Raw genomic sequence first — 21796 nt, 5'->3', positions numbered from 1 at the left:
CGTACTATCGTATCTATATTTGCAAGGGCGACGAATAGAAGACAGCCTTCCGTACTCGCTATAGCTATTTCGAGTACCTAGTTATACTATTTGGCCTAGCTAATGCCCCTATAACGTTCTAGTCCTATATTAATCGGGCCCTTTTAGGCCTATTAGACTATCTCTGTATAGTTTACCTAGATAATATCTTAGTTTATATACACTCCCCTAACATTGCGGAGTACTAGGCTATAGTCCGTAAGGTACTCGATCGCCTAAGAACCTATAGACTATATTGCAAGCCTTCTAAATGCACCTTTGCTACTAAGGAGGTGTTATTCCTCGGCTTCCTCGTATTAAATAATAGTATTAAGGCTAATCCTAATCGGATTAAAACTATTACTAAATAGCCTATTCCTACGTTAATTAAGGAGCTATAGTCGTTCCTCGGCTTCGCTAATTTCTATCGTCGCTTTATTAAGGGCTATTTACGGCATATAATGCCCCTAACTAAGCTTACTAAAACTAAGGCTAATCTAACTAGAGAGTTTAGATAGACTAACAGAGTATAAGCCGCTTTTAACGGTTTAAAGCAGCGCTTTACTAAAGTCCCCTTATTGCACTATTTCGTACTAAATAGGCAGATCCGTATTAAGACTAACGCCTTACAGTTTGCTATATTAGCTATTATATTACAACAATCGGACAAGGACTACTATTAGTACCCGATTGCCTTCTTCTCGAGGAAGATAATTAATGCTAAGCGTCGCTACGAGACCTACGAGTAAGAGCTCTTAGCTATTATCGAGGCCTTTAAGTATTAGAGGCACTACCTCGATAGGGCCTAATATACGATATAGGTCTATATAGACTATAATAACCTCCGTAGAATTACGAAGGTTACTAGGGTTATAGGTCGATAGGCTAGATAGGCCGTCTATCTCGCTAGGTTTGATTTTAATATATTATATCGGCTAGGCGTAAGTAACCCTACTAATAGCCTATCGAGGCGACCTAATTACAATAGCGGGACTTAGCAATCTATTAATTTATTGTTTCCAACCCTATAGTATAAGATTGCTATAGCCCGTATTGTTAATAAGCAAGCGTAGGATAAGCGGCTTACCGGACTCCGCGACGGCTTAAAGTATATTAATGCTCTTGCTGTTTGATTTTAATATATTATATCGGCTAGGCGTAAGTAAGGAGAGTTATATAACTCCCTAGTCGATATCGTAATATATAGTAACAGCGATAGCACTGCTATAGTTAATCCGGCTGCTAGTACTATTAGATGTATATAATGCGTACCTCGTTTAATAGCGAGGATACTATTAAATAACCTTGCAAATAGGGATAGTTAACCGTTTATAGACAAGCTATTACGTACTTAGTAGAGGGACGCCTTTGCTACTAAACGTATCGATAGGCTTATAAGTAGACGAAAGACTCGATCTAGCAAGAGTAACAATTAGTCGATCGATAATAAAGGTTATTTAAAGTTCAAGGGTAGATACTATATCCCCGCTAAACATTTAATCCGATAAGAACTTCTTAAGCGACACTATAATAGTAAGCTTGCTAGTTACTATAGTATAGAGAGGTCGTACGAGCTACTATCGCGCATATACTACTAGCTAAATAGTAAGCGGGATATAAAGGAATACGTTAATATATATACCGTATACTAACGTATTAAGGCACTAAAGCATTAGCCTTTTAGCGAGTTGTCCTCTTTACTAATCCCTTACAAGCCGTTTGCAGAGCTTATAATAGACTTTATTATAGGCCTTCCGCCTACTAAGCGTAGAGGTAGCAAGGACGTATATAATACTATCCTTGTTATAGTAGATCGATTTACTAAAGGCGCTCGATACATCCCGGCGCGCAAGGATTAGACTGCTATTAATATAGTAGAGGCGCTATAGACTAACATCTTCTATACCTATTAGGGAACCTCTAAGGGGATAGTCTCCGATAGGGGCTCGACATTTATATCGCACTATTAGAGCGAATTATGCCTATAGCTAAGACTAAAGCATCGGCTATTAATAGCCTTCTATCTATAGACTAACGGTTAAACAGAGAGGCAGAATGCTACCCTATAGCAGTACTTACGCAGTTACATTAATAAGAACCCCGAGGAGTAGGTTAACCTCCTATAACTAGCTGAATTCGTATATAATAACAGTGTCTACTTATCTACTAAGGTCTCTCCTTATTTCGCTATAATAGGCTAGAACGCTACCTTACTACAAGATCTATTTACGTCGCTCGAGGCCGAGCGCAAGGAAAGGGAAGCGTATTAAGTACTAACCCCTAAAACACTAGCGGCTATTAAGAGGGTTCAAAAGATGCGAGAAATTCACGCTAAGATAGCTAATAAACTAGCGAAGGCCTAGGCCTATTAGAAGGCCTATTATAACAAACACTATACGCTAATAACCTTTAAGCAAGGCGACCTAGTTATACTAAGCACTAAGAACCTCCGTATCCGCAAACACCTATTACCTAATAGCAAAACAAGGCCTAAGCTCGTACTAAGATACATTAGCCTATTCCGTATTCGAGAAGCTAAGGGCATATAGGCTTACTAGTTGTAGCTTCTACCTTATTATACTATCTATAACACCTTCTATATATCCCTCCTTAAGCCGTACTACCTGCGCGAAGGGGATAAAGCACCTGCTAAATCCGAGGACATACTAGCTAATAGCGAAGAGCTATAGTCTATAGAACGTATCCTAAAGCATCGGACTAGATAAGGCAAGAAGGAGTACCTCCTAAGATAGTAAGGCTATCTACCTAAATAGGACTCGTAGGAAGCTAAAGGTTCCTTTAAGGATATAACCGAGTTATTAGATAAGTATTAGACTAGCGTAAAGAACAAGAAGAAGGCTAAAAGCTTATAATGTTACTATTAAGGCCTAGGACAATACTACCCCCGGGGTGCTATTAGCTAACTAATTAGAGGCCGGCAAACTAGGACAATAAAACTATACTACTATAGTAAACGCGTACCGAGTGTTAATAAGCGCGCTATAACGCGTTAACTATTCGCTACTCTTTTAGGAAACTACCTCTCTACTAACGCGCCCTATAAGGCCCTTCTTCTAGTATTTAGGTCTCCCTCTTGTTCCTTTATTCTATCGAGGCCTCGAGGCCTAGGCGATCGGCGAGGGCGGCGTCGCGCTTATAACGGCGCGGCCGGCGCAGCTATATTAGTAACGGTATTGCCGAGTTGTTATTAGTTAAAGAAGGAAATTAGAAGAAGGTAAAGTTAGCGCTAAGACGACTAGCGCCGCTATTGTTAACATTACCTACTATTGCCGCTATACTTGCGAAGACAACCTTACTTATACTACGGCCTAAGGCCGGAGGCGCGCTATACTAATTAAGTTAAAAGAATAGCTATATTAAAGGTTTGATTAAAACGTTAATTAAAACTTTAAGCCGCTTAAAAGATTAAGCGATTAATAGACTAACTAAGGGCAAAAACTATAGAGCTAAGCTAGCCGGGGTCGATCTTGCGAATAATAGGTTACTCCTCGATCTTTCTAACCCTTTAAGCGAGGTAAACCTTAACTATTATACTTATAATAGCCTTTACCTATAGAAACTAGAAGAACTGAGTTTTTTGAAAAGATATAATTAGTTAACACTTAAAGGCTGCCAAACCTAACTAATTTAGGCTAGTAAAACTACGACAGTAAATAATAGCCCTCGTAATAATAAGAACAATCCCTCGGAACGGACAACCCTCGGAAGCGGACATTGCTAGGTCTTTTAAGAGTAGACGCAAAGAACTCGGTACGACATTACTTAGAACGGAGGCAGGGCTGCAATACCTCGTACGTCTACCTATTATAGTAGGAAAGACGCGCTCGTATTATAATTAGTCGAAGGTCCTCAATTCTCGTAGTTATATATTACTTTATTATATATAAGGATAGCGTAGTTAGAGTTAGATATTGTATTGTGTTAGAGGTAAGGTTTAATATAGTTATATAATCGGTAGTTGTATGTTCAATTTAGCGCGGACTAAGCGGCTTATTAGACCTACTAAGTTAGTAGCAATAGAGGTTAAGACTAGAACAAAGACCGGCTACGAGGGCGCGGCCTTTAGAAGGGAAGCGTATATTAGGACTAAAGAGGTTACACGTAATTAGTATATAACCGGGCTTAAGTAAAGCTAGGGTCTCGATGCCTTAGGTAGGGCTTAGCGCTTAGTAGTAGGCTAACTAGCCTGCCTTCCTCCTTCTCCTCCTAGTTCTCTATCGAATACTACCTATACCTACTACTACCCTATCTACCTACTAATATAACCCTTCTTATACTATAACCGGCGACTCTTAGCTATAGGACATACTCTAACTGCTAGACTATTACTAGGAGACCTTAGATAAGAGCCTCGTTAATAAGATAGCTTATTAGTATACTTAGCGTAGGAAGAGACAAGATCTTCTTAAGCGCTATCGGCTTAGGTTCTACACTAAGGAGCTATATAAACGCAACTAGACTATTAACGATATTGCTAGCTTCCTAGACCGTAACTATAAGGATATCTCTCGTATTGTTAGTAAGGTTATTACTCTAGTTAAAGCAAGGCTAAAGCACTTACCTCCTAAGCGCAAAGTGCGCTTCTTGCTAGATAGTATTAATTAGTTATAGCCGGCTCTAATAGACCGTATAGAAGCGGCTCTTAAAGGTTAGTATTTAGCTTACTTTAAGTCGATTATTGCTAACAAATACAGGCAATACTAACTATAGGCATATATCTTATAGTCAATTAAGGGACTATTTAAACCTGCCTTACTTAGCAAGGACAATGTAACGTATCTATAGAGCCGTAGGTTATCGTCGCTATATTGCAATTGCTAGACTATAGCTTAGTAAGCGGACTAAGACACTAAGGCTTCAATAGGCACTAAACTATCGCTTCTAGAAAGCAGGTAACTAGAATAACGTGTCCTTCTCGGACGAGTTTGCCTACTATAGAGGTAGATACTAACGGCTCTATATTACTCGCAAACTAACTAAACTATTTAACGACGATTGCCTAGTATCTAAGTTTAAAGAGATCCCTTATATACTATTTTAGGGCGCTATTTCCGGCCGCACTAGACGGTCTAATATTATTCTATAGTAGCGGAAGGAATAGGGTACTATTAATACTACTTCCTATATTAAACATATACTGCCTACTATCTAAGAACACCTACGACTAATTAACGATATCCTCTCTAACGAAGCCCTTAAGCGAGACATACTATTCCTTAACTTAGGCAACGATAAGGACCTTCTATTCGACCGTTACGAGTTCCTTTAATACGCACTCTTCTAATAAGACAATGCTCCTACCTACAATGCTAAGAAGACTAAAGAGTAGCTTACTATATACGGTATGCCCTTTATAGACTAGCTACTAAACAGTCCGGACCTCAATCCTATTAAGAATATATAGGTAGCTATTAAGAAGGCACTCTATACTAGTAGAGTACTAACTAAACGAGCTAATATAGAAGCTAGAGTTATATAGCTCTAGACTAATATTGTTACTATTAACTATATTAGAGAGCTTATTAGTAGTATACTAGCGAGGGTTAAGGCAGTAATTACTACTAATAGTAGCTCTATTCCTTACTAACTTTATACTTAGATTAGTCTCTTTCTATTGTAATTTGTCTCTTTCTCCGGAGGTTTAAATAAATAGCTAGCTCTTATAATTAGCTGCTTCTATACGTAGTATTTAATCTACTTTAATTAGTCTACTTAGCGCTTCTTATATGCTATAATCTTTACTATTAGGCTGCTAGCTGCCTGCCTATTGCCTATAGCAGTTAGCAGCTAAGGTTATTCACTCTTAGCAGCACTAAGCTGCTTTCATATGCGCCTAGATACGCCCTTGTCGATAACTCTAACCTTTACTTGGCCCGAGACAAGGGGGTCACCCTGTATCGGTGTGTGTCAGCCGGTGCCGATGCCGATGCCGATGCAGATCGTGGCCGTGGCCGTGGCCGTGGCCGTGGCCGTGGCAGTGGCAGTGGCAATTGCCGCGATGGCGCGAGCACCACTTCTGCCTTTCCACATGCATAACTCACACCAGAGAAATGTGCGGATGTCCTTCCGAAATAGGAGCTAAACGTGTACGAGCCGTCATACTCACTGCGGCACCGAAAGTCTGTTTCTCTCGCGAAGAACATTCGGCGATTGCTGCACTCCCAGAACTGATGGTCCGAAATTGATGCTGCAAACAAGATGGCCACGCCATTGCTGCAATTGCCGACTGAACTCATCCAACACATCCTTACATTTCTGGACGCTCACCATCTTGCATGCATTGCTCCAGTATGCCGTCGCCTTCGCGACATAAGCTATCATGACACAATATGGCAGCCGATTGTAAACGACTTCATTCCCAATGCCATCTCAGAACCGTCTCCAGCCAAATCATTTCGGGAGTTGTACATCGGCCACCATCCACATTGGTTTCTCACAAAGCAATACATCTGGTTTGGTGATACCGAACCCATGGGCAAACTGCTTCTGGCTAGATTTGATCAGAAGACCGGAGCCATCACCGCACACTCAATAGCAGCCACCAGAGGTCCTCACACCCTTTCATTCTGGGAGAAGGACTCAGAAGTCATCATTCACAGCTTCGAGCCAAGAGTAACGCTGGACCTTCACAAACCCGCCATGAGACTGCATCTCAACAGTTGGCAAAACCAGGACTCTAGCCATGGCAATCCATCCGATCGCGCCTATGCCCCACGCTCCACCTACAGCAAAGAGACGTTGATGGAAACATTCTCCGAGTCAGGACTATACAGCTCATTCATGCTCTGCCGCAATCTCCCCAAAGCTGCAATCACGGAGCAGACATCTGTATGGCCACCTTTGAGATTTCCGGCTTCTGGTCGAGCACGAAATGACAGTAACGATCGCTACTCTTCTGCTGGCCATCGTCCTTCAACGTTGGACGAAGTCAGTCAGAACAACTTCCGCATCCGAAAGTGGGTCGAGTATACAGGACGGAGAACCATTCCAAGCTGGATCACAATCAGCTCTGGCAGCAGTGTGTCAGCAGCCTTGGGCGTAGGAATGCCATACTTCGCCAATGGTCTTGGCTCTACAGCAGGAGGTACGGATATTCGCATGCCAGAAGACATCACGACCTATGCATCGATGCCTGCCTCATGCTACACACCTACACCACAAAAGCCATGGCAAGGCATTTGGTGTGGAGACTACAGCGGCCATGGCTGCGAATTTCTCGTCATCACTCAGCCCGATCCAGACCAAGAAAGCCCTTTGCCATCAAGAATGGATTGGCTACGAGAATGGTTCCGCGGTGGCCGCAGAGGCAGCGTGGGCAGCAACCAGAGTTTTGTCACTGCCATGGAAGAACTTCTCGACTTGCCAGAAGGAACCCTCACCGAAGCCGGCACAGATGTAGGCTACGACTCACCTCCGGCAAGCCCCAGCTCTGCAATGCACGATATCGAAGATCCACCCACAGGACGCATCGAAGCCATCAAATTGACCGGTGACCCGAACATCCCTCGAGGAGAGTACACATTCATAGCTCCGGATATTGGACGCGGGGGTTTCATTCGAATTGCCGATGAGGAGATGTTTCAAGGTGCTAGGGTGGTGAGGAGCGCGGGACATATGGCTGGAAGAGGATTCCAACGAGGTAAGTCGTCCAAGCAAAAAGCCTACCTCGGCCTTTGCTAACGTTTGGACAGATCAGTACACTCCATCGCAACTGATCATGATATCTCACGACCGCCTCGCACAATTCTGGGAAGGTTTCGGTCATATCTCATATTACCAGCGGGTGGACCTCGATGCACTCATGAAGTACGAGGCTTCAAATACCCATACATCATCAGAATCGAGAGCCAGCACACCTGAACCCGAGATTTCTAATGAGATATGGATGAATTAGATTTGAGTAGTTTGAGCCTTTTCGGATCATTGATGATAATGTCATGAGTATGTACAAATCGACATTAAAACTCTCAATCTTCCTTTCTCTCTGTCTCCTCCCAGAAACGCCTTGCTTGCTCGAGGTATCACAATTCAAAATCCCACCCATTTTCACGTCCATAGCAGCCAGAAAAGCAAATTTTGTTCTCGCGCGCGCATAAAATAACTGTGAGCACTTCAAGCCTCCAACTCCAGACATTCAACGCCAAATTTCCGCTCAGCACGCAGAATCAGAATAGACACATTAAGCTTTCCCTCCCGACCTCTTTGCTCTATGATCAAGACTACCCACATGATTCTCGTCGTCGTCATACCAGGCATCGCGCATAAAAATCAAGAACGCCCGCCCCAGCTAATCTGTTCTCATTTCGCAGCAACAGCGGCAGGGCTTGTGTTGTCTGCGACAGGGCTGTTGACACCACCACTTTCGTGCTGCTGAAGCCTCTTCCACATCTCCTCATTCTCCTGCTTCAGTGCGAGAAGGGCAGCATTCTCTTTCTGCAGCTTTCGTATGTACTCATTCGCAGATTCCACGGTCGCGGCTTTGCTATTATTACTCTTCGCCACGGAGTCCTCCTTCGTGTCTTTGCTGTCTGCATCGCCTACGGCTTCGGGACTATCACTGCTGGCAGGGTCCTTAGTTTTCGATTGCGCGGCTTTTGGTAATAGTGACTGCATCTCTTTGAGGGCTTCGTTGATTCGATTTCTTCGTCCCTGTTCTGCGACTTTGTGTGATGTGCGTTTTGAGGTCAGCCCTGTGGAAAGAGAATCTGGATAATGGACTCCTGGCAGGTGGTTGCCTTCGAGGAGATTCTGGTAGTTCGACTTCGAAGCAAGGAGTAGAGCGTGTGTGGGAGAATGCAGCGACGCGCCTTCGGGAAGTAGAGGTTTTATGCTTGGACTTATCCTTGGGCGAAGTGCGGGTGACAAAAGATTGCCACTGCTGCTAACGCTGCCACGCTTTTTATTCCCTCTGCCGCCTTTGCTTTCTACTTTGCCATTCTTGAGAAGCGCTCCAGGTGTCGATGCAGTCATAGGAGAACCGACCAAGGAAGGGCTCGGTGCAGCTGATGCAGGTCTTGCTGAGGACGGTGTGCTTTGGGGTCCAAGTTTGGGAGTTTTTCGCGCCGAAAGCCGTGGTGTTTTTTCTGCGGAAGTTGAAGAATGTACTTGCGCGTTGATCTGAGATAGCGAAGGTCTACGCGAGGACGTGTCTGCAGCTGCAGCAGGCAATTGGATGTCTTCTAGCACCATGTGATCGTTGGTCGCCTGTGACGATCTTTGGTCCACTTTGGCCGATACCTGAGAGGCGCCTCGCATCGATAGAAGCGATTTCGGTGTCGCCGCTTCCCCAAGAACATTTTGTGTCTTTTGGTGGCCAGTAATCGCAGGCGACTGTGTTTTGCTTGAAGTCGGCTTCGGAGGTGGACCCATAAGCGCCTCGATGAGAGGTTTGGGGCTGATGCTACCATTTTCTGAACCGTCATTTCGGGGCATTTGAAGACCTCCTGACACTGGCTGAGCACTCTTGGATCCCTGCACTTCAAGATTACCATCCAGTTCCAACGTGGGTGCTAAGGAGGACAGCATGGATCCGGATTTTCGCTTGGACGCCTTTTGGATGGGAGACTGCTTGACCCTTGCAAGCGGGCCTGCACTTCGAGGCGTTGCAACTTTCCGTCTGGTTGATTTTCGTGATTGTGGATCTAGAGCATCGTTGAGAGATAGCTCGTCTTCCATCATGTCGACATCTATGCTTGGATCCATAGGTGAAGTAGCATTTGAGCTAGGTGCAGTGCTAGGGTTTGTGTAATAGCCCTGGTTGTGCTGGGCTTGCCCATTTTGTGCTCCGAGCATAGGAGAGGTCAAGGGTGAGAAGTATGCTCCCGGTATTGTGAATTCGGGCTGCACGTTGTAATGAGGTGTACCAGTAGGCGAAACCATGGGTGTGAAGGCAATCTGTTCTCGAGTAAGCAAGATGCATGAATTTCCTCCTCCCACTTGACTCACGGCATCTTCTTTCCTCAACTGATACCTCTGCTCCAAGATTGTACGATGCTGCGGATCCATCTGGTGCTGCAGAAATCTGCCTGCCTCGCCGTGCATTTCAAAGCTGTTTGGGGTCGGTGGCACATGTTGATGCGACGGGAAACCCTGCATTCCTTGGAACTGAAATTGCTGATTTTGGTGGAAGCCTTGCATCTGCTGCTGAAATACGGCATCTTGTGCGTATGGATTGCTTGTCTGTCCTTGAGCATTGAAGCGATGCTGGTGTTGCCCATGATCGCCAGTGCTTATGCCAAATTGGTGCGCTCCAAAGTCCTGTGCATTTGTGCCCGCTGTTGCTTGTGCCTCGCTTATCTCGTCGAAGGGAGTATGTGGGTGTGTGCCAGACTGTTGCATATGTTCATCATAGTGTGGGCCATCAACACTCGGTATATTGTTCAGGTCAATGTCGCCGAATTCGAAAAGAGTGCCTAGGTCGTCGAGGGTGGTGTTTATTTGCGCCATTGGGTCGACTTGGTCTGGAGGTCGCGACCATGCCTGCTCGGTAGAGGCATCCATCAGACCAATTGAAGCGCCACAAAGCAGGTCTGCGGGCCTGGATGGCGAAGTGGTTCAATGGTGAGGAAGTGGGAGATCGCGCGGCTGTGCGCACGATCGCGGCGGCCTGGCGGACTAGCGGTTCAGGATGTTCGAGGTCCGAATGCACGTCGACGCTGGACGCCGCAACGCTGCGAGAGTCTGACAGCAGCGACAGCAGCAGCAGCAGCGGCGGCGGCAGCAGCAGCGTGTGTCGGCAAGACACTGCTTGACTGCGCGGAGGAGTGCGCCTGGACCTCAGTGTAGCGAGCGAGCGAGCGAGCGTGGTCGAGAAGTGAAGTGTGGTCAGTGGTCAGTGTGGTGAGACTAGGAAAAGCTTGTGGAGCGTGGTGGTGCTGGTTTCTCGGGTGCACTTTGACGACGCACGCTGGACTATACTCCACCTAAGCCTATGCGCAGTGATGGTAGGCCGCAGCTGCGCACGCCCGTACATGCCATGCCATGCCACGCCACGGAAAAGAGCATGATGAGGAAAGGCGCCAGATACTACACTTGGGAGGGTGAGGGCTATGGGGAGCGTGGGATGTGGCAGAGGGACTCAGGGACGAAGAACACACACGCATGGGATCAGCCGACCCAAGCAGCTGATAGGCCAGATGATGCCAATTTGCGCGAGCAAGCACATGGAAGCACAAGCTTCCGCGCTATTGCGCCTACGCCTCTGGGCCCAGCTATTATGGAAGCAGTTAGCTATATATATGCCACTGCTGTATCACCTCCCAACCTCTGCTCCAGATGGCTTCAGCGAACGCTGTTCAAACATTCCCGGGTTCTCCAGGGCGAAGTATGTACTAATGATTGCCAACCTCATGCACGATAAGCTCACAGCATGTCTTCTGCACATTGCATTCGATCAATATCTTCGACTGCACACGCTCGGTCAGGAAGGAAACATCAGTCGGGCTTTGGCCTGATCTTGGGCTCACGTGAGATGCACATGGCTGGTTGCATAGTAGATTGGCCGAATGAGGATGGCTTTTCACAGTAGTGAAAGATTTGAGAAGCCGTATGCGGCGCGAACGAAAACTCGTCGAAAGATACACCGGATGCGCGCTTCATCTTCCGTGCATGTGGCGTGGCGCAGCCTCGCGTGTAGCTAGTCGTTGGAATGGCCGGACTGCCGCTTGGAGGAGCGCCGGATGCTCAGAGGCTGTGGCCGATCATAAATATAATAACTGGATGACCAGGGCATCATCTCACAGCTGCCCAGATGCCGAGAATATCCATGTCACTCTCTGCGTGTCCAGGCGCTACACCATGATTTATCAGTGAGACAAGGCGATTTCTCCGCGAAAGAATCTGGACGTCGGCTTTGATCTTGAGCGCTGTCCTCTGCATAGGCGGCGCCGGACAGTGGTCCGCAATCTTTCGCTGGCAGAGGTTCAAATGCTGTCACAGCATGCATTCCTGGGCCAGATCATTGCAATTTATGGTGGGCGTTGAGTGATTTGCACCTTCAGTCAAGGCCAGTGCGATTAGAAGAGGGACAGGACGTTACTGGTACAGAACCTCATCTACATGTCTTGCGCCCAGTCCCCATGTACGGCATCAATGTAATTTTTGCAACTTAACGGCCCCATGCCGCTCTCGAAGCCTTCTTTCAAACAACACAAAATCGAGCTCACGAAAAGTCGCCGCTCTTTTCCCAACACCACCGTCCGCTGAAAACGCCGATGCTATAAACAAGCCAGAGAGATTAGGTATCATAGGTGGACGTGCTACATGACGGAGCAGCAGCCGTTGGATTGCTGTGGTGCATAAGGATCTTCGCGCTTGTCGATTGTGCCCCAGCGGCTGGGAACCATGAAATCCTGTGATTGCAGAGTCAGCAGGCAGAGTCAAGAGATGAGCTGGGCGCGGCGCCGCGTGACAGCTCCTAGACAACATATGTACCTTGGGCTCTTTGTCGGTGAATGCGATCAAGCTATGAGCGCGTTAGCATCAATCACAATGGCTTATGGCTGCGAGGAGCCGGGCTTACTCCATTGCAGCCTCTGACACAGGTATCCTTCTGCGGTTCAAATCCTCCTGCAATCGCTGATTGAGCTCGGTGAGTCGTCGGAGCTTCAGTTCGGCCATGGATTGCTTCTTAGTCTTGCCATTGTCGTTCGTGCGGATCTCGTAAGGTGAAGACATGGTGCTCCGCGGTCACAGGCGGTGCTCTTGGATGTCGACGGCGCGGCGCGGCGTGGTGCGGTATTGAAGCTTGACGTCTCTCAGGAGTGGCTTGAGCGACGCAGGGCGCGCGCAGATATAAGGCGGCGCGGGTGGTGTGCTCGCTCAGAGGAGTGAAGCGAAGGGAAATAGCGGTGCAGGCTGATTGAGTCGCATGCGACAATTCTCGTGCTCGAAAGTGGTTCGTACGACTGACGTGCGTCTTCTGTCTTGTCGCGCTTCCCTAGCTGCGGCGTGGGAGTGGATACTGCAGGGCAGGGCAGGTGCGCAGGTGCGCAGATGTGCTGAGAGGATGTAAGGAGTGACTGGCGCGGCACGTGTAGTAGAATGCAACTGCTGTGGGCGCGATTGTGCGAAGCTGTTTGCCTGTTTGAGTGGTGTCGGTGTCGGCGGGCTGCGCTGAGCTGCGCTGGGAGCCTCGAGCAGGACGTTGGTTGGTTTCACGAATCAATCTCTTCCTTTGATGAGTGCTTTCACACAGACAGGCCGCCGGAAGGAAATGGAGGCTAGGAGCTTCGCAGCCGAGATGATGGCGCGAAAGTCGCAGTTGTCGACCGCCTGAGCCTGATGGAGCGGCGGCGGCGGTGGTTACCGATGTGGTGGCTCGAATAGCAGCATAGAATTTCCTTAAGAACGGTTATATGTTACTGGCGTACTGCAGGAGACGTGTATGCTACCGTGCTACGTGTTGCCTTCATGCTCTCTTCGCCGGCCGCATTCGTATTCGTGCTAGGTTTGCAAGGTGCTGGCCGCCAACAACTGACCGCCCAGAGAGCATTCTTTATTTTCGGCAAAGCAAGCGAGCGAGCGAGGGGAGCCTCTCCACTGCCCTACTGTCGACCTTCACCGCAACACTATATAATTATAAGTCAGTCCTCCCTCGCGTGCTTCGTACCATGTCTGCGGGTGCAGCTGAGACATTTAAGATGGCTCAATAGCATGGCATGGCATGGTATCAAATCGCTGGTGCGGTCTTGTGGATTAGATTAGGTATTGCCCAGTGCCAGTGTGCCACCCAACTCAACTTGGAAGTCCTGCGCCGGGGCCTTCAATCAATGCTAAATAAATCCCCAATCAATTGTTACTAGGCCGGCGCAGGACTAATTGCTCACGTGAATCCCATACTTTTTTCTCGCGTAGGCATGGCAAGCGCCAAGACGCACTTCCAGCTTGAATCTGTCGTTCATCGCCCTCATCCGCGCTCAGAAACGCGACCGCGACGGCCACCATCCCAGCACCCCCCTCACCACCCCTCGCGCTCGCTCGCCACAAACGCATCCATACCGCCGCCGTCTTGCTGATCGCAGATTCGTGATCAGCATTCGAGGAGGCAGCCAATATGCCTCCTCCACCACATACTCGCCCCGAGAATGTTCTCAAGCGGGCCCAAGAATTAATCGGAGTCGACCAGCAGCAGGCCGCGCTATCTATCCTTCACGAACATGTTACCTCCAAGAGGACGCGCAACAGCACCATCGTGGCCCTTGAGCCCGTGATGCTGCTGTTTGTTGAGCTTTGTGTGGACCTACGAAAGGGGAAGTCAGCCAAGGATGGGCTCTACAACTACAAGAACACCAGCCAGAACACAAATGTTGCCACCATCGAGCTGGTGTTCCGTCGCTTCATCGAGCTGGCAGAGCAGAAGGTCACGGAGGCGCAGCAGAAGGCAGACGAGATCTCGGCTCACGGTGCACCATCAGAGGATGCATCCCTTGCCAACGTCACTGATCTGGAGGCGATGGAGACACCCGAATCCATCTTGCTCTCGACCGTGTCAGGCGAGCAGTCAAAGGACAGGACAGACCGCGCGATTGTCACGCCGTGGCTCAAGTTCTTGTGGGAGACCTACAGGACTGTTCTCGATATCTTCAAGAACAATGCCAGGCTCGAGGTCATGTACCAAACCACCGCGCACCAGGCTTTCCAGTTCTGTCAGAAATACACCCGCAAGACTGAGTTCCGCCGTCTTTGCGAGCTGCTTCGCAACCATTTGCAGAATGCTGCCAAGTACTCCCAGCAAGTACACGCTATCAACCTTAGCGACCCTGAGACCCTGCAGCGCCACCTCGACACTCGATTCATGCAGCTGAATGTTGCAGTCGAGCTTGAGTTGTGGCAAGAAGCCTTCAAGAGTGTTGAGGACATCCACACTCTGCTCAGCTTGTCCCGCCGACAACCAAAGAACTCCATGATGGCCAACTACTACGAGAAGCTCACTCGCATCTTCCTGGTCAGCGAGAACTACCTGTTCCACGCTGCAGCGTGGAGCCGATACTACAACTTACTCACTCTTTCCGCGCGCCAAGTTGCAGCAGGCGCGGCGAAGAAGGACAACCCAGCCAATATTGGCGATGCTGACCTCTCCAAGGCAGCTTCTTTCGTGCTCCTCTCAGCCCTCTCTATTCCCGTCATTAGCACTTCACGTTCTCGAGGTGCCCTGATCGATGTTGATGCAGCACGCAGCACTAAGAATGCTCGTCTGACCAACCTTCTTGGCATGAACAGTGCGCCTTCTCGTGCCATCCTCTTCAAGGATGCGTTAAACAAGGACATCCTCCAGCGTGCCCGCCCAGAGATCCGCGACCTCTACAACATCCTCGAGACTGACTTCCACCCCAAGTCGATTTGCGAGAAAGTTTCGCCAATTCTGTCTCAGATCGGCGCCGATGAGGATATGCAGAAGTACGTGCTGCCACTTCAGCAAGTCATCCTGACTCGTCTCTTCCAGCAGCTTTCCCAAGTTTACACCGACGTCAAGCTCCAGGATGTTCTCGCTCTTGCGCAGTTCCCAGATCCATTCCAGGTGTCAGCAGCTACCATTGAGAAATTCATCATGAACGGTTGCAAGAAAGGCGACCTCTCGATTCGCATCGATCACTCTACTGGCATCCTCACCTTCGACTCGGATGTTTTCTCCTCCGCTAAGGCCCTCCACCCTGGATCAGGTGCTGGCTCCGCCGAAGCCGACGCCAGCTCCGTGCAACGTCTGCAGAGCACTCCTGCGGAGATCGTTCGCTCTCAGCTCTCCAGACTGTCAAAGGCTCTCTACATCGCTGTGCAATATGTTGACCCGAGCTTTAACGAGGATCGCCAGAAGGCCAGAATTGCAGCGCTCAAGCGTGCCGAAGCAGGTGCCGAAAAGGAACATGCGGAGCTTATTGCCCGTCGTGAGATTATCCAAAAGAAGAAGGAGACCGCCGCTAATGTCCAGCTCGCACGGCAACGCGAGGAAGAGCAGCGACGCAAGGCTCGCCAGCAGGAATTGCAAGCTGCTGAGACGGAACGACTTGCTCAGGAGACACGAGACCGAGAAGAGCGTCGTATTCAGGCTGAGCGGAAGCGTGTGCAGCGTGAGGAGGCTGAGAAGCAGTTGAACGAGCTCAAGAAGGGAGTCAAGGGCGTAGACATCTCTGGTCTCGATATCGACGACCTAGACACTGGCCGAATCCGTTTGCTCAAGCTTCAAGCTCTTGAGAAGGAGAAGAATGAAATCAGTGACAAGGTCCGTATCTCCGGCAAGCGAATTGACCATCTTGAGCGGGCGTACAGAAAGGAAGAGATCAAGCATGTGCCAGGCGACTACGAAGCACAGCGCAAGCGTGATTTGGAGGCCTACGAGCGGGAGAAGGAGGAGACTTTGGCAGCGGCCAAGCAGAAGCACAAGGAAGAAGTTGCTCTTAAGCATCGTCTCAGTCGGCTTGTAGGACACTACGAGCAATTCAAGCGCTCCATCACAGAGCAACGGCACGCCGACTTTGAGAGACGCCGCAAGCAAGCCGAACGTGAGCTCAATGCGGCTATGGAGAAGAGACGTCGTGAGGTCCGCGAGCGTAAGGTGGCGGAGAAGCGACGCGCAGAGGAGGAGGAACGCATGCGTCGAGAAGAAGAGGAGCGCGCGCGATTGGAGGAGGAAGAGGCAGCGCGTGCTGCCGAGGAGAAGCGGATGAAGGATGCTGAGGCTAAGGCAGAGGCCGAGAAGCGTAGGGCAGAGCGTGCGGAGGCAGCGCGGAAACAGATGGAGCGCGAGGAAGAGGCTGAGCGCAGACGTCTGGAGCGCAAGCAAGGAGGTGCTGGTGCTGCTCCGGCCCCCTCGCGAACATTTGAGCGCCGTCCTGAGGCTCCGAGCGAAGGCGCCGGCGCAGCGTCCGCTGGAGGACCACCGAGACTCAACCTCGCTGGCAACAAGCCCAGCTGGCGTGAGCGTGAGGCGGCCAGACAAGCTGCTCAACAAGCTGGAGGCTCATCGGAGAGTGCTGCACCTCCTATCGCTGCCGCTGCCGCTGCCGCCGCCGCTGCCGCACCTCCTGCAGAGGTCTCAGAAGAGCCAGCTCAGGCCAAGCGATCGGGATACGTTCCGCCGGCGCTGCGTGGCAAGGCACCTGGTGCTGACTCTGCACCACCAGCGCCAGGGTCAGAGAGGACTGAGCGATGGCAGGCACGTTCGCGACCACAAGGTGAAGGCGAGCGCAGCGACACTCCACCGAGCCGTGGCGGCGGCGCATATCGACCACCGGGATCAAGGAGCGGCGCGGCTGGAGGTGCTAGCAGCGGTGGAGCATACAGACCACCTGGCGCACGATAAATGCTGTCTACGAAGACACGGCTGCATGGGCGGGCAATGGAAGGGAAAGGGAAAGGGTGCATGGGATGAGATTGTTTTGTGCACTGGTCGGAAGTGTCTGCTAGGAGGTATATGGCTCTCAGTGGTATAAGTAGCGACTCGTCACACAGGCGTTGAGAGGGACGCGTGTCATGTGGCTGGTGTCTGTCTGTCCTTGCGAAGTTACGATGCACGTACGCTACGTAACGATCAGGTGCTTGGCTTGTTCTGCGGTTGAATGGGTCATGGGTCATTTGCCTCCGCGTTCCTTTTATCGTCATGTCATGTGGTCGGCGGCGGCTGGAAATGAAGTCGGATAGTATGGGGTGAGCAAGGATGTGAGAGTGGCCCTCCCTCGAGCGAGTCTGTTGTTGTTGATCCTTCCGTAGCCGGGCACGCGATATGATAGATAGGGAGAAGAGGTGTCGGTATGTGCTCTCCTCTCTGCTGACTCCCTCTGCAACAACAAGACCAAGACGAGCCTGGAAGTCGTCAACAACGGACAAAGCCGAAGCCGACACGGACCCCACCAACCCCACCAACCCCACCATCGTCATCGTGTCCGACGCTGATGCGGGACCTGCGTTCACAGCTCTTGCCTCGCCGCGCCTCGCCTGCTTGTGGCACTGCACACACGTTCTCTCTTTCTGACGCCCGATCGCTGGTTTGCTGGCAGAGGAGAGATCGATGCTCACACTCGCACTGCTGACCTCCTGAGTGGCCATTCCCCATTCCCCATTTGCACGTCGCTGCCGCTACCGCTGCCAAACAAAGCCGCACGTGTGGGCAGGCACGGGCACAGGCACAGGCCAGCTGCTCGCAACCCTACTACTCTACCTACCCTGCCCGACCCTCCCCTACGCTTCACCTTGACTCTCACATTCTCGGATAGCGACACCAACGCCGACACTCTTTCACCACCGCCGCCGCCGCCGCCGCCGCCACCTCCACCGCGAGTTGGCACACTACGAGCCGCACGCCTACACATCTCACGCTTCCTACACATCTCGGCTGGATGCCCTCCGCCGACGACGATTTCGTGCCCGACTTCGACCACTTCAACGAGCCGCGAGCTGCGCCCGCGCACGACCATCTTCTCGGCAAATCGCCGCCCACCACTACCAAGACCAAGAAGAAGAACAAGAACAAGAAAAATGCCGCCAAGCAGAGGCCGGCCGAAGACGCAGACTATTCCTCCTCCTACCCCAAGTCGATAACACCATCTCCGCCCACAGACGCTGTCAAGCCGCTCCAAGTTGCCTCTCCCTTACTGCACCCCGAGCCGGAGCCAGAGCTAGCACCCGAATCAGAGCTGGTCCTGGAAAGCTCTCCGCTCGTGCACTTGGACGATGAGCCTGCAGCCGTGGAGCATGTCGAGCCGCCAGTGCCTGTCTCCAGGCCAGAGTCGAAGTTGTCTCCACCTGCTTCACCCGCCGTGAGATCGCCCAGACCAGCTCCGGCTAAGCTCGCTGCACCTCCGTCGCCCGCCACACGCCCATCAAGTCTATACGGAGCTGTACGCGATCGAAGAAATAGCACTAACAGCCAACGGCCTGTGCCACCAGCATCGCTTCAGTCCCAACCGCGTCGTGAATCGCTTGTGTCCCATCGTCCGGCTACTCGTCTGCTCGACCCACCACCGCCTCATATGCGCCAAGCTCACTTCTTTGCACTGCCCGATCTTGGTCTGTTTGGTCAGAAGCAGGAGCCTGGGAGGCCTGCTGGGTCAGATGGCTACTGCTGTCGCTTAGATTCCTTTGCACATGCTGGCAGCGATGTCTGTGCGAAAAGTGCAAGAGATGCTTTGCTTGTGGGTAGTGAGGGTGGACTGGAGGTGCTTAGAATCTTGCCAAATAAGCTTGAGGTGGTCGGTCGTCTGGAAGGTCTACGAGGTGCAGTAATTGACGCCAAGATCCTACCACATCTCAAGAAGTACGACTACATCCAAGAGCTTCGGCCGCTTGTCGCCGTTACTATACATGGACCGATGCTGGACGATAGACGAGATTCCGGCCCGGAAGGCGATGGCAATGATCCCACCGATAATGATCCTCCCAGCCACTTCCAGACCACCGTTGATGTGTACTCCCTGCAAACACAGCACTTCATTTGCACGCTTTACAGCAGTTCGCCGGTTGCATTGGATATGCCGACTCTTGGCCAAGTCGCGTCTTTACCGGATCCCATCGGCGACCTCCAGTTAGATGCAAAAGGCTGCTTTATCACTATAGCTTCTGGCAAGAGTGGCGAAATATTTGTCTTCACGGACACCCCAAACGGCGATCTCCAAGAGCCAGAGTTCAGGTGCATTGGAAAGTTTTGGACCACTGTACAGAAGCCACTATCATCAAGGCCTCAAAGCCAAAGTGATGCAGCAGGGAACGCTTCAGAAGTCAAGGAAGAGCCTCGCCACCCACTTTGCAGCCTCAGTTCGCGATGGCTAGCTGTGGTGCCTCCTGTCTCGTCCTCGAGCATTTCAATTCAAGGTGCTCCATTGATCCGCGACTATAATTCCAATCCTCCTGGCGTTATCACTCATGCCGCGCCACCACAGCCTGCTGTTTCTTGTGAAGTAGTTGGAACTGATGTTGAAGGTGCATGGTCCAGACTTGGTCGCCAAGCTGCTCAAGGCTTGGTGAAGTATTCACAGAAAAGCATCGAAATCGGTTGGAATGGTTGGAAGGAGCTCACGCATCCTTCGCCGCCGGGTGCTCGTCAAGGCCACGAACGAGGATCGAGCAAAGAAGACCTCTTCCCACCCACCAAAGGACCGGACGAAGACTTCGGACGACTTGCGAAGGAGCCAGCTCTTGTTGCATTGATCGACCTGGACACGCTCCTCTACTTTGAGAAGTGGAAGCCCAAGTATCTGGCTGCACCATTGTCTGCATTCGCGCTAGTGGAAGGATGCAACTTTCTTTCCCTCTCCTCTGCTGGGACCAAGCTACTCACATCCAGTCGCAAGGGTGAAGTCTCAACGGTATGGGATCTGTCGCAAGTCGCCCATGGCGTTGCAAGACGTGCAGCATCGACCGACGAGAGCATTAGCACCAGTCAGTGCGTTAAGCAGATCCAGCGCATTCCACGCAACAGCCCTTCCACAGTGTTGGACTGTGCGTGGTCAAGAGATGACGATGCTGTCGCCATTCTTACAGCCCACGGCACCGTTCATCTCCATGAGGTAGCATCACGGCCCCCGTCCAAGAAACGAAAGCGTGCGAGCTCGATCTTACCACCAGCACCTGAGAAGGCCGATGCCACTATTAGTCTGTCCACCGGCGTGTCGCCTCCTAGTAGCAGCACGGCAGGCTTTCTCGGAAGCATAAAGTCAGGATGGCAGACTGTCAGCACGCAAGTGAACACAATGCGCGCCACCAATCCGGCATCTGCATTTGGACTACCGACTACTTTTGCTGGATTTCGTGAGGCGACCGCAGCGGCTGGTAATGCTGGGTCACGAGCTGTGGCTAGAGGGTTGAGTCAAGGCTACACAGCAGCTAAGGGCGGCGCCGCAGACTATTGGCATGCAGATGACAACAAGATTCGACATACTAAAGCCCTACAGACACCGTTTGCGGCCAAGTCACTTGCGTGGATACGAAGAAACAACACCACGTCTGTGACAATTGCATGCGGTGGAACCATTCATATTCATCCTGTGCAACGTGTCGAGCGACGTAAAGGCGATGCGATTGTCAGTGGGCTGAAGCATGAGAAGTATGCTCATAAAGCTTTTCCATTGCCATCAATCACAACACGTGCGGAAGTCGGGGTAAACATCGATGCTTGTGTTTTTCAAGGACCTCATGGGTTCTGGACTCTGCGAAACTCGACGCCACCACCAGCAGGTGCTTTGAAAAGCAACATTGCAACTGCAAGGACACTGCAAGACCAGACGAATGACCTCGAGACAAACCCGCCATACTGTCCGTTTCATGTGGATAGCCGAGTCACAATCCTCGCATTCGATGAGATGGACCAGAGTCAGTACGGTCCGTCACTTGCCTACGAGGGCTTCATCATCAAAGGCCACAACCACTCTGACGAACGGCCCTGGACATTTGGCGAACAAATGCCTCCTAGCTCAATGATCAACGAGCGCACTGCCGATGATTTGCACGAAGGCAGCGATCCAGACCAGAACCCGCCTGCTGACGAGGATGACGATGATGATGTGGCAGATCAGATGGAGAGCAAATTGACAATTCAACCAGCTCGCAAAGGCAGCAACCGTCAGGGCGATGACCATATACGAATCAACACGAGACGCAGACCAGGCAAGAGCAACAAGGGCAGCACAAGGGCTGGAGGGGATGGGGGGTTTGATCTCATGGAGGGCGACCATGATGAGTTTACATGATGGACCATACGAGGAATGATTATATCTCTCCGCTTGGAACTGGCAGCTTGCTTGGCGCGCTGGACTAGCCGAAACGAATGGAG

General features: G+C 50.6%; 5 protein-coding genes across 5 annotated transcripts; 3 read left to right on the top strand and 2 right to left on the bottom strand.

Moving 5' to 3' along the window:
* Positions 1-6246: 6246 nt before the first annotated feature.
* MYCFIDRAFT_124198 (uncharacterized protein) lies at positions 6247-7834 on the top strand (the record flags this gene model as incomplete). Its single annotated transcript, XM_007923863.1, has 4 exons — positions 6247-6776; positions 6918-7057; positions 7145-7678; positions 7731-7834. Coding segments are annotated over 4 exons (1308 nt in total), but the record flags the coding sequence as incomplete, so codon positions are not given.
* A 103-nt stretch (positions 7835-7937) lies between these two features.
* Positions 7938-8668, bottom strand: MYCFIDRAFT_210084 (uncharacterized protein). Its single transcript, XM_007923862.1, has one exon. The coding sequence runs from the start codon at positions 8650-8652 to the stop codon at positions 8338-8340; it is 315 nt and encodes a 104-aa protein (XP_007922053.1). The 5' UTR covers positions 8653-8668; the 3' UTR covers positions 7938-8337.
* Positions 8669-12026: 3358 nt separating this feature from the next.
* Positions 12027-13422, bottom strand: MYCFIDRAFT_49023 (uncharacterized protein). Its single transcript, XM_007921871.1, has 3 exons — positions 12560-13422; positions 12472-12502; positions 12027-12389 (listed from the first exon to the last, which is right to left on the bottom strand). The coding sequence occupies exons 1-3, from the start codon at positions 12712-12714 to the stop codon at positions 12297-12299; spliced, it is 279 nt and encodes a 92-aa protein (XP_007920062.1). The 5' UTR covers positions 12715-13422; the 3' UTR covers positions 12027-12296.
* Positions 13423-13960: 538 nt separating this feature from the next.
* On the top strand, positions 13961-17788 carry MYCFIDRAFT_150023 (uncharacterized protein). Its single transcript, XM_007923861.1, has one exon. It carries the CDS (start codon positions 14093-14095, stop codon positions 17333-17335), a length of 3243 nt encoding a protein of 1080 aa, XP_007922052.1. The 5' UTR covers positions 13961-14092; the 3' UTR covers positions 17336-17788.
* Positions 17789-18356: 568 nt separating this feature from the next.
* On the top strand, positions 18357-21713 carry MYCFIDRAFT_213655 (uncharacterized protein; the record flags this gene model as incomplete). The annotated part of the gene is made up of 1 exon (XM_007923860.1): positions 18357-21713. Exon 1 carries the CDS (start codon positions 18369-18371, stop codon positions 21711-21713), a length of 3345 nt encoding a protein of 1114 aa, XP_007922051.1. The 5' UTR covers positions 18357-18368.
* Positions 21714-21796: the final 83 nt, after the last annotated feature.

Source organism: Pseudocercospora fijiensis (genome assembly GCF_000340215.1).
Source record: "Pseudocercospora fijiensis CIRAD86 unplaced genomic scaffold MYCFIscaffold_1, whole genome shotgun sequence".
NCBI lineage: Eukaryota > Fungi > Ascomycota > Dothideomycetes > Mycosphaerellales > Mycosphaerellaceae > Pseudocercospora > Pseudocercospora fijiensis.
The sequence above is the reverse complement of the archived record's forward strand: the minus strand, read 5'-3'. Positions and strand labels throughout refer to the sequence as shown.